Raw genomic sequence first — 11,004 nt, 5'->3', positions numbered from 1 at the left:
CAAAGTTCAGCACTGGAGAGAGGATCATGAGGGTTGGATGGTGTTTTGACCCCAAACCTCCTGCCTAAAAGGGAAGCACAAGGTAGGGGGAGGGGAAATAGCAGACCAGGGACTTGGAGTAGTTCTAACGTAGACGGAACCTATCTTCAGGTTGTACGAAACATTCTTTCCTGGCACTCGTATGATACACCGGGCGTAAACCCCCACCAGTCTGTATGTATAAAATCCCAAAAAGCTACATAACCCCTCGCATTACGCTATCGCTAGCAAAAAAAAAAAAAAAAACCAAGTTTCATGCCTCTCTATCCATAATCCCCATATGATAGTCGTTACCCGAGAAGAGATACCGATGTGCATCCACGCCCTAAGGGGGGATAATAGGAAAAGAGAAGAAATAGAACTATGCCTTAGCAACGCCAACCGCTGAGCTTCAATTCAAAGTACCGGTACCCGTCCGAAACCAGGTTTCGTGCCCGCCATCACCATTGCCACTACGATACCGCCTCCATCACCATCACCATCATCGATTGCCCCGGGCTGGTGAGAATCAGAGATCATACTTCTCCGGCTAGCAACAGACAAGACAGTCGCAGAGATAATGGCTGACCTGGCCGTGTCCCCACTGTCCTCCATAGCGCACAGCAGTCGGCACTCGCGCAAATCTACGGGAAACATCAACTTCAGCCAGATGTCCTTATCCCCGCTAACGTCAGGCGCCGTCATCACAGAGCAGGACTTCTGCAGGAAGGAACGGAGGGGTAGGGAGGGGAGTTATATCCAGGGCCTATCGGTATGATCTCACTATGCCATGCTGCTACTAAACCTGCCCTTTGATCACCAACCGAAGGAATTGGCTAATGCGGTGGGCAAAAAAACACAAAAACGCAGGCGCCCACCACTCCAGGAATATTGAGCAGAAGTCACTCTTTCTCGTCCCGGAAGAGTTCCTACATTGATTTGCCAAAATCGAAGTCCTCGTCACAACTATCGCACCGTAGTAATTCTACTGAATGGCTACAGAGAACTGGGGCAGCTTTGACGTCCGAGACCCGGGAGTTTAAGGGTCAGTCGTGGCTAGTCTCCCGCGCGAGCAGCACCAGTCTGGTTAAAGATGGTGACGACGATGAAATTCCTGACTCCTTCGCTGCTACTACCACTGGAATAACAACACCTAGGAGGAGGCCATCGAGAGTATACAGCAATGGAGGGTACATGTCTGAAGAATTGGAAGCGTTGGAGCGTGGCAATGGTTACTTCGACCAATTAGACGACAAAGCGGACGAGCAGAAGGAAGGGGAGGAGGAGGAGATTGACATCCCCAAGGGATTTGGATTGGGCCAGTTTGTCGATAGGATGATTGGATGGACCGTGTTTGCCGAGGATGATGCCGAGGACGACGAAAGTCTCGATGGGTACGAGGAAGAGGCATTGGCTGAGAAGGCGAGTTTTAGAAGTCAGAGTGTCAAGTTTGATACCATTGACGAAGAAAAGTTGAGGGAGCAAAGAAGGCTTAGAGACGAGGACATGGGGTGGCAGGATCCAGCTTGGGTGTTTAGTATCGCTTCACAGGTTCTATTGTAGAAAATTTGTTTTGTACGCTGCTGCAGCGCTTTACTGTATTCGAATCGTGCCTCACCGCTCATTAGGCATCTTTATTCGATGATCCAATACACTCTCTTGCATCTGCTACATGCCTACCTTACACCTATTTTTCACTTTTCACAATTGAACCACGATTCATGAACCATAAATATTGACATGATAGGCTGCATTTCCAATGTACAAAAATACTGTTAGTGACATAAATGCATCCACACAGTCTATCTCCAGACAAAGCTACTAGTACGTACAATGAAGACCTCGAGTCAATGAGATAACTTGATGGATAAACGACAAAGGAAGTAAAGCAAATACGTGCAAAGAAAAAAAGAATCGGGCATGAGGCATGAATGCAGGAAATCGTTGCAGAAAGATAAAGAAATGTTGAAAACAGAGGGACAGCATAGGAATAAAAGGCAGAAACACAAAAGGGATTATAGTTTCCCAAATAGTGATGAAAAACAAGGCGGATAATTAAAACTCCCCATTACGCTGGAAAAGAGAAAAAGACAGCTTCCCAGGTTGTGAGTACTATTTACCAGCTGCGAACAGGAACCTGAACCCCAGTGGAATGCATGTTAAATCCCAGTCCGCCTATGCGCCTCTGCCCGTTTCCTAAATCCCCCATCCAGCCTACTGACTGCCTCATTTGGGTCAAGGCTACCTGCATTCTTCCCTCCGACTGCTCAACGTGCTTCCCAAGCTTCGTATCCCACCCCCCAGTGTGGAGTCCAATCCCAGCACCACGCTTAGCTGCCTCCTGAACAACCAAAACCCATGCCTTTGCGATTTCTTCGTACGCCATATTCTTCGAATGGTTGTGAACGGGATTATCCCAAGTAGGTAAGCGATGAATGATATTGGTAGCTTCGTCGAGGAAAGCTAAGCTGGTAGACGCCTGGGCCTCGTTTGGAGGGAGAAAATGAGGTGTATAATCGGACAGTGCATTGAGAAGTTCCATGAGAGCAGGGCGGACCCGATCGTATGCATAACCGCCGGTAGAACTTCCGCCATAGGGAAACGCAGACCTTACAGACACTTCATAATTGTTCAAAGTCGAGAGAGCGGAAGAGACGGTAGGTTGAGGAACAAGCGAAGAAACTTCCGCCGTGAGCTCGGGATGCCGATCGCACATAACCTGCAGGATCGACTTGAGAGCATTCACATCGACGGTTTCGAGTAGACGAGACAATGGGAGTGGGCGACCAGTAACATTATTGCGTTGCCTCTTGATTCGGTTCTGAGAATGAGTTGGGCGGTTATACGTATGCGGAGAATGAGACGGGGAAGTATTCATTTGCTCGTCCTCGGGATATCCGTTATCGTCAGGCCGCCCGTCATCGTCCGCCTTTCTCTTCCTCCCTCCTGGGAGAACCATCAGCTGAAGTTCCAAAATCAAACACCCAAACAAGGAGCTCCAATACAAACGCTCGACAAAGCACCTATATGTTCCAAAAGCGAGGACAAGAAAGAGGACAAAGGAGAGGAAGCAATCTTAACAGAACAAGAGGGGGAAACTAGCTTACCCATGCGGGGAGGCGAGAGTCGAGGGGCCGACGGAGGGTGAAGGTGAAGAGGATCCATGATGGTGCTCATGAATGCTAGTAGACCAGTAAATGTAACTGTGAAACGGGAAGTTTAAATTACTTCCAGGTTGTGTGACGCTGGGTGTGGGGAGGTGGATAAAGTATGAGGAGGGGGAAGATGAGAGAGCAAAGGAGTTGAAGAGGGGGAGAAGGAAAGGGAGAGGGAGAGAGGGAGAAGGGGTTGAGGGCAGAAAAAGAGGAAACACGCAGTGGCCAGGCGGTGTAAGGCGAGCCAACTGGGGAATAGGATTAAGAGGGAAAAAAAAAAGGGAGGGATATGATAGAAGTGGGTGGACGAATGGATGGATGGGTGTAAAAGACGGATGGAATGAATGTACTGTACTCGTACTGTATGGGGTGGGCTTACCAACGTAAGTGCGAAAAAAAACCTCCTTACAATGTATGACACTGGATGGAAGCAGGGTGGTGCATGGGAAGACGACCGTACAGTACGAGTACTTGTACAGTACTGTACCGGTACGGTACCCTATGCCACCGTATCGCCATTTACCACATGATACCCGTACTAGTATAGTAGAATACTGTGAGCCCCCACTCGTATAATAATTATTATCTTTATTGTTTTTATTCATTTTTTCCCACCTTCGTCTTCAGGGCCTCTCGATGGGAGGGCTTTTTTCCCTTCACAGTAAGCAAAGCACTTACCGCGACACGTACAGTGCAACAATCATAAGAAGCGAAGGGATAAACAAATACCTGTACGGTACTGTAATCGCCTAGCACCCAACGCCCAACATTCACACAAAAACCATGATACCGTCTACTTCCCAGACCAAATCGTTGACCAAGGATTCATTTTGCCAGTCAACCCCCCCCAAAAAATTGAAAAATTGAAAAATTTGGCAACAATACATCAACACCATGTACCATACTGTGCGATAAACAACCGCTCTATGTAGACTATCTGTACATTACTCGTACTGCCCAGTACGCATCCCATAAATATCCAGCCAACAATCAGTCTACGATATCTAGAGCCACAAAACCACCCGCGCACACACATTGCACCTACCACCAACACCGCCATAATACTAACATACCCTATCCATCCCTCCAACTTCCTCTATGGCCGGCCATCCAGCACCGTGGCCAAAGAAACCCCTCCGTCTCGCACTTTCTCAAGCTTCCCGGCAATTTTTATATACCGGTATATACCATAATCGCAACCCCGGTAAGAAAAAGAAAAAAGAAAAGAAGGAGGAAAAAAATCTCCTACGTTCCACCCGCCTGTCTCCCCTCTGCGGCCAATCATTCCTAAAAATTTCCCTCTTGTCACGACATCGATGGATGGTGGATGGTATCATGTCAGCATAAACTACTCGTACTGAGCCGTGCGTATACTATAATACTACCAGCTCTGTCTATGATACCAGTACCGGTACTCCTACGGTCCCCTACCGTAGCCCTCCCAAAACTCCACGTACCCAGGATCCATCCTCAACTAGGTCCAGTGTCTGGTGGGCCTGGTTTCCCCTTGAATATGTGTTCGAGTTCCATGTGATGCGGTAGACCGTAGCATTGGCTTGATATTAAGGTTTTTTGTTCCTGCACAATTCAATTACTGAAGTAACGAGGTGAAGAAATCTAAGTGGTTTATGCACTGTTCTTGTAGCACTGTAGCGATCGATAAAATAGATATTCGAATCTGGCTGAGTGACCTGCTGCTGCCGTTGTTGTATGGCAAGTGCGACGCTCGCTGGGTGCGCTGACTCGAGTAGAGTGCGATAAATAGCACTTCAATGCTTGCCGCGATGGGTAGTCAGCCAACTTGCTGCATCAGCTGGACAGTCCAGGCTCGGACTCTTCCATGCTCCCCTATTCCCCTCCGAATCTTCACACACAGCCCTTGCTAATAGGCTACCTGGCAAATATCTCTTGGAGATTCGAAAAATAAATGTTACCGCAACGCTGCATACTACTATGTGCATCATGAGAAGCTCATTGGCTCCGCATTGAACCATTGCATGCAGAACCTTGCCAATACAACACAAATGCTGATGATATCCTTTCATCCTCCCTCCTCTTTTTCAGTTCACTTGCTGCCCCAAGTAAGAGCCACGCTTTCTCAATGCCAGCTAACAGGAAATCAAGAGCGCAATTGAAGGTCATCAATGAAGGCCAGATTTCTCGGGAGTATCGATATTAAACACTATGGTCCCCACCCGCCCCGCCAGCCAGGTAAACTACCCGTGAATATCGCAAATCGAAACACCGTGTTTTTAATCGGTATGTAGACCTCATACAACGGTATTCTATGCTACTCTACCGAGCTTCAGTGAGGTTCGATCGATCACTTGTCTCCCAGTTTAGGTCCTCCCAAGAACTTAGTATATGGGTTTTTTTTTTCTTTTTTCCCATTAATATGGGACAATTATGGGCAGTGGATAGAAACTGGAATCATAAACCTTCCATTCTACCTTCATTGGACCCATCCACTTTCTTTCTCTGATCAGAGAAAACGCGTGGCAGAGGTCCCGTCATGCCACAACTCCTGGCCAGCGTCCGAATGCATGAAGTGTCGAAAACACTCTGATCCTCCTTTCCTCACTGAGTGACTCTCATAAATTCCAATAAACAGGCCTTTGTTTCCCCTCATCGATACTACTAGCGATGGACCCTTCCAGTTTTTAAAGTGATCTTCCATAAAATCTATATATGGCATTCCCTAGCGCATTTCATGACAGGACCACGTAGGATCCCTACATATCACCTGCATACGAATCGCAAACTAGTCTGGCGTATTTGAATATCACACTCAGGTCACCTGACGATGGGCCACGGGAAGCCACCCTCGACTACACTTTTACCCACCTACTCCCATAGACAAGTTGCAAATATTTTGTATACATATTTTCTGAAGTGTTGCTTAACCGTTGATCGGCATTGCTATAAGGTTATTGCTCGAGATGCCAGTATGTTAGGTTCCGAGGAGGAAGACCGTCCGGTGAGCCTTGAGACCCTATGCAGAACTTCTGATTAGTATTCGGAACTACAGGAGAATGTACCCTCAAATTTTCTAGAGTTCCATCATTTTTTTCTTTTTTCTTAAAGATTACACCACCAGAAGGGATATCATTCGACTCAAGGCGGCATCGCCTTCACAACTAATTAACAAGTAGCGCACAGGATGGGACCATCCCAGCTTCCTTAAGTGTCATGCCAAAGTCGATTCCTTGATGGTATACTTTTCGGGGAAATGTCATCGTGAAGGAAGAGGCATCGAATCCTATGGTGATGGTGACTATATTAGTTGTCGTAAAACAACGTAGGGGATTGGATAGAGATAATCACCCCTCTCTTCTTTGACAGTTTGTGCTACTTCGAAGAGTGTGGTTTCAGCAGGAAAGGTCTTAATCAACGGCGGTTGGCTAGTGGGTAAACGCAATTGCAAACGGGTTTCTGAATGAGCGGTAGCAGCTCTGGGAGGAACTGGCTTCGGTGCCGCAGCCGCTGGTTCCTCTACCATTTTACCCTCTCGAGCCGCTCTCTCTTTCTCTGCTTGTCTTCTTCTAGCCTCTTGAGTTTCCTTTATCTGTTGACGAACCCTTTCCTTAGCAGCAAGCTCCTCTTGCTTCTCCCGTTTGCGCTTCTCGACTTCCTTGAGTTGTTCTTTTTTCTTTAACTCCTCTTTAATCTTCTCGGATTCCTGTCCCTTTTTGCGACGAATCAGCTAGCAAAGTTAGCAAAAAAAAAAACCTGAGTTTATTCAAAACCCTCACCTCATTTTTCTTCGCTTCTTCGCGGTCTTTCTGGGCTTGTGCGGCTCTCTTCTCGGTCAATCTTATCGCGAAGAAGAAAAAAAATAATATTAATATAGAGTTACTACAAACAGCGAGCCTCTTTTTTTGCTTTTTTCTTTCAAGGTTCAGATTACCTTTCTCGAAGTTCCCGAAGCTTCGCAACCTTTTCCTCCTCTGTAAGGGGTTGAATGATTTCCGTAGATTCCTCGAACTCTGTATGTTGGCTGTTCCAACTTTCAGTAATGTGTATAGTAATTGGACCCCATGACAACTGGAAGGATCTGCCTTAATCCCGACTCACGTTCTTGTAGCGTGGTATTCCGCGCGAACTGAATCCGAAAACAGCTTTCCACACTCGGAACATTTGATACTAGCAGCGGTACCAGGTATTTCAGGCTTTTCATCACCATCGTAGTCATCATCTCCACCGCTACCGGTGGGGACAGAAGATAAACCGGGATCGAGTAGTTGATCAGCCGAGCCTTTGAGCTGTTCTATGGGTATCTCTTCGTTATTCTCAAGCCAGGTCAGGGCATCCTGAACTACAGTCAAGGTCAGCGAGACAAATAGCCTTTTGACAGAAATCTAGACCACCTACGACCACCAGTCTTTTTCAGTGCGAGTGTTGCTCGCTCAGGATTGAAACCCATTTCGATAAGCAGGTCATAGTCTGTTTGACCCATTGTTCGAGAAGGGAAAGTGTACGGCGTTTATTTTTATTTTTTTTTATCTGGTAAAGTGCACGGAGGTAAGAATGCAATGTAGGAGGAATGGAAAATGAAGGATACCTGGCAACGTCGATACGGCACAGAGAGTATGTGTTGGTGGGGGTGTGGATGTGGAAGAAGAGGAGGGGGGGTAGTGGAGGTAGCGGTTGACTGTGCTACAGGTAGACTAGACTACCGATACAGCTGGGGTTGGGAGCAGAAAGAGCAACGAGGGCGTGCGACGTCACAGGCGGGGTCCATACTTTTTGGGGTAAGGTGTGGCGGCTCGTGTGATGTTCACAACCAATCAGGATGTGGCTAGTACTGAGGAGATATAACGTGGCGGTGCAGTGGATTGGCTGGCACTTTAGGATACACTCTGCAACGATTTGAAAGCACGACACGCAGGAAGCTACCCACTCAGGTCAGGACAAGACAGCTACCGACACTGAACCACTTAAGTACGGTAAATCGACGGATAGAGAAGGCGTAAAAAGGACTAAAGCAGAAGAGAATGAAGAAAGAAAAAGAAAAAGAAAAAGGACTATACAAGCAGAAGAGGGTGAAAAACCAACTAGCCAGGAAAAAGGAAGGGAAAAAAAAATAAGGGGAGGAAAAGAAGTACCGTAGCAGGACTAAGAATCCAGACAGCCAAATCCTCCCAGGCCACCACCACCACTACTCTGACCTCACAAGTATTCCTCTTCTCCCGCTTCATCCTCCACCTCCTCCAAAACATCTCCCCAAACAACCCCTTGGACAACAACCCACCACTGCACCTCCAGCTTTACACCCCCACCACCTGTCACTTTCTTTACCAACTTCATCTTCCATCATCATCACCCATCACCATCACCACCCATCCCCACCGCTGACTTAGCGTCCACTACAACTAGTGTCCTTAGATCATCCTTCTCCATCCCGTCCCGCTTTCGACTGAACATAGATTCTTTCTTTATTTCTTTCTTCCTCTCTCTTCTTCTCTTCCCTCCAAACCCCACACAAAGCCGAGTAATCATGAGCATTGAACTTGACCCCACCGAACTAGGATTTGAACGTGAGCTTCAATATTCTCGGTTTAGGCTGCAGCCTTATGCACCAGCTAACGGCTTTCAATTTAGGCCCGTTCAACCACGAAGTCATTCAAACACTTCATATCAGGAACTCCAACTATGACCCTGTCGCTTTCAAGGTTCGTCGAACCTCATACTTCTCGCTTGAAGGTCTTGCATTTTTACTAAGAAAGTGAATCTGTGCCTTTTAGGTCAAAACTACAGCTCCAAAGCAGTGAGTACTATTTAGGCCCACATCACTCGGCAGTGTTGAGCCTACTGTATATTATGTACTAACCTTGGTTAGGTACTGTGTTCGACCTAATTCTGGCCGTATAGAAGTTGGTAAACAAGTTGAAGTCCAAGGTACTGAGGATCCTTCCAGATAGACCTAGGATTTCCATTATTTCTTACGCCCTATTTAGTCCTATTGCAAGCAATGAAGGAAGATCCCCCCGCCGATTACAAATGCCGCGATAAATTCTTAGTTCAATCTGTCGCAATCACTGCGGATAAGGAATACAACACCGTTGGGCAAATTGTGAGTTTCCTTTGTGGAATAGCTTAAATTGACCTCCGTTTCTGACACCCCCCAGTGGTCACACGTTGAAAAAAATGAGAAGTCGGCCATCCAGGAGAAGAAAATTCGTGTAGTATTCTTGCAACCAGGTGAATTGTCTGCGCCCAATGGCGACGTTCCGGTGGGTCGATATAATTCCCTGCGCATTCCCAAATTCTTAGGAGAAAAAGAAACCGGTGAGAAGGCATGATAATAGCGTAACTGATGTTTACACGGCAGTTTGAACCTCACCAATCCCCTCCACCATACTCTGATCCCGCTCCAACACAACACGAAGGTCCATCCACCAATCAATCTGCAGAGTCGGTCCCAATTCCCAAGCCGGAACCCAAGGTTGCTGAATACAACGCGCCAGTTCAGAGTAGAGCTGTGGGTGGTCTTGATATGTCCATCAAGTTAGCTGAGGCACAGGCTACTATCGCGAAGCTGCAGCAGCAGCTCCAAGAGCAGAGTGTTCATAAAGAGGCAAGCGCTACTATGGCATCAGGCCCCAATGAACGTATCGCAGAAGGAAATATTGGTTTGGGCCTCACCCCCCATCCCCCAGAAGGTATCTCCGTGCAGGCCTGCGCAGCTATGTGCTTGGCCGCATTCTTGCTAGCATATTTATTCTTTTAACCCGTCCAAGGTATGGGACTTAGCCTAACCGCCTATCATTTTCCGATATTTCCTTTGTATACCTGATGAGGCGTAACGTGCTGGATCGTGTGGGATTATGGTATTACTGGCCATGTTTATTTTTTTCCCCTTTCTCTGTACTCTACAATACTCCCGGGAGATTTCTCGATTCTTGCTTTCTGTTTTTCCCGACATCTGTCACCCCATGTGCATGTGTCCTCTTATAGGATGATTCTCGTCTTGCTCCCAGGTGCGGCCGCTATTTTATGGGCAGTGGGGGTGATTGAGGTGGGTTAAGTTAGTAACGAGTGTCCCTTCACTTGCCCTTTGGCAACATTTTATTTCATTTGTCCAGTTTCTGCCTATCTTCATTAGTTATTGTCTTTGTCTCCTGTCTCCATTTCTTTTTTTCCTGCTCCCATAACACGATTCGATACAACTTTGGTCTTTGACGAAAAAGGTCAAATGGAAGGAAACCCCGAAGGTATCGGTATTTTTTAATTTCGAGCATAGAATAAATTGACGATGCCGCCTACCCGAATTATGCCATGGTTGGGGCAATCCACTGTGGTATCTAAAGAAAGTGAGTGGTTGTACACCCAATCACGGCATTTTTTGGTTTTGGTTTCCCTTCGGAACATAGCCTACGGCACTGTACGAGTACCGTACGAGTACAGTTCGATATCGAACCGGCACGTATAGACTGCTCGTATTGTGTTGAACATTTGCGCTACCTGGATGTTGTATGATACCGTAGGAACTGTTACACCTACCGGCGGACCGCTCTACTAACACTAATCCCGGGGCAGTATCATAGGAAGTGTCTTTTGTTACCACAGGTGTTCATCTACCTACTCTGGCAAAACAGCTAGAAGCTTCGACGTGTGTGGGGATGGGGATTTTCAATCAAAGCTTATCAGGACATCCAAGAATCGGCGAACACAGGACACATGGTAGTCTATTGGGATTATTTGGACACCCAACTGACTGCCGGCACAATATTCTTGCAACAAGAGTTCCTCACCCTCACCGCCCCCTCCGCTTACCGCCACTTCTGCCTCATCAAATATTGTTCAGGGAGACGAGAGCTGGGATCATTTT

At 47.1% G+C, this 11,004-nt stretch overlaps 4 protein-coding genes; 2 read left to right on the top strand and 2 right to left on the bottom strand.

Moving 5' to 3' along the window:
- Positions 1-285: 285 nt before the first annotated feature.
- GSTUM_00003898001 (uncharacterized protein) lies at positions 286-1,746 on the top strand. XM_002835086.2 has 2 exons: positions 286-790; positions 889-1,746. Exons 1-2 carry the CDS (start codon positions 689-691, stop codon positions 1,579-1,581), a joined length of 795 nt encoding a protein of 264 aa, XP_002835132.1. The 5' UTR covers positions 286-688; the 3' UTR covers positions 1,582-1,746.
- A 7-nt stretch (positions 1,747-1,753) lies between these two features.
- On the bottom strand, positions 1,754-3,476 carry GSTUM_00003897001 (uncharacterized protein). XM_002835085.2 has 2 exons: positions 3,126-3,476; positions 1,754-2,964 (listed from the first exon to the last, which is right to left on the bottom strand). The coding sequence occupies exons 1-2, from the start codon at positions 3,181-3,183 to the stop codon at positions 2,135-2,137; spliced, it is 888 nt and encodes a 295-aa protein (XP_002835131.1). The 5' UTR covers positions 3,184-3,476; the 3' UTR covers positions 1,754-2,134.
- A 2,006-nt stretch (positions 3,477-5,482) lies between these two features.
- GSTUM_00003896001 (uncharacterized protein) lies at positions 5,483-7,767 on the bottom strand. XM_002835084.2 has 6 exons: positions 7,545-7,767; positions 7,248-7,488; positions 7,081-7,170; positions 6,926-6,986; positions 6,498-6,876; positions 5,483-6,432 (listed from the first exon to the last, which is right to left on the bottom strand). The coding sequence occupies exons 1-6, from the start codon at positions 7,627-7,629 to the stop codon at positions 6,311-6,313; spliced, it is 978 nt and encodes a 325-aa protein (XP_002835130.1). The 5' UTR covers positions 7,630-7,767; the 3' UTR covers positions 5,483-6,310.
- A 329-nt stretch (positions 7,768-8,096) lies between these two features.
- Positions 8,097-10,438, top strand: GSTUM_00003895001 (uncharacterized protein). XM_002835083.2 has 7 exons: positions 8,097-8,710; positions 8,775-8,845; positions 8,918-8,940; positions 9,013-9,071; positions 9,131-9,246; positions 9,302-9,406; positions 9,505-10,438. The coding sequence occupies exons 1-7, from the start codon at positions 8,671-8,673 to the stop codon at positions 9,901-9,903; spliced, it is 813 nt and encodes a 270-aa protein (XP_002835129.1). The 5' UTR covers positions 8,097-8,670; the 3' UTR covers positions 9,904-10,438.
- The last annotated feature ends 566 nt before the right edge of the window (positions 10,439-11,004 follow it).

This window comes from Tuber melanosporum (assembly GCF_000151645.1).
Source record: "Tuber melanosporum whole genome shotgun sequence assembly, scaffold_1, strain Mel28".
Taxonomy (NCBI): domain Eukaryota; kingdom Fungi; phylum Ascomycota; class Pezizomycetes; order Pezizales; family Tuberaceae; genus Tuber; species Tuber melanosporum.
Note: the sequence above shows the minus strand (reverse complement) of the source record. Positions and strands in the feature narration are given on the sequence as shown.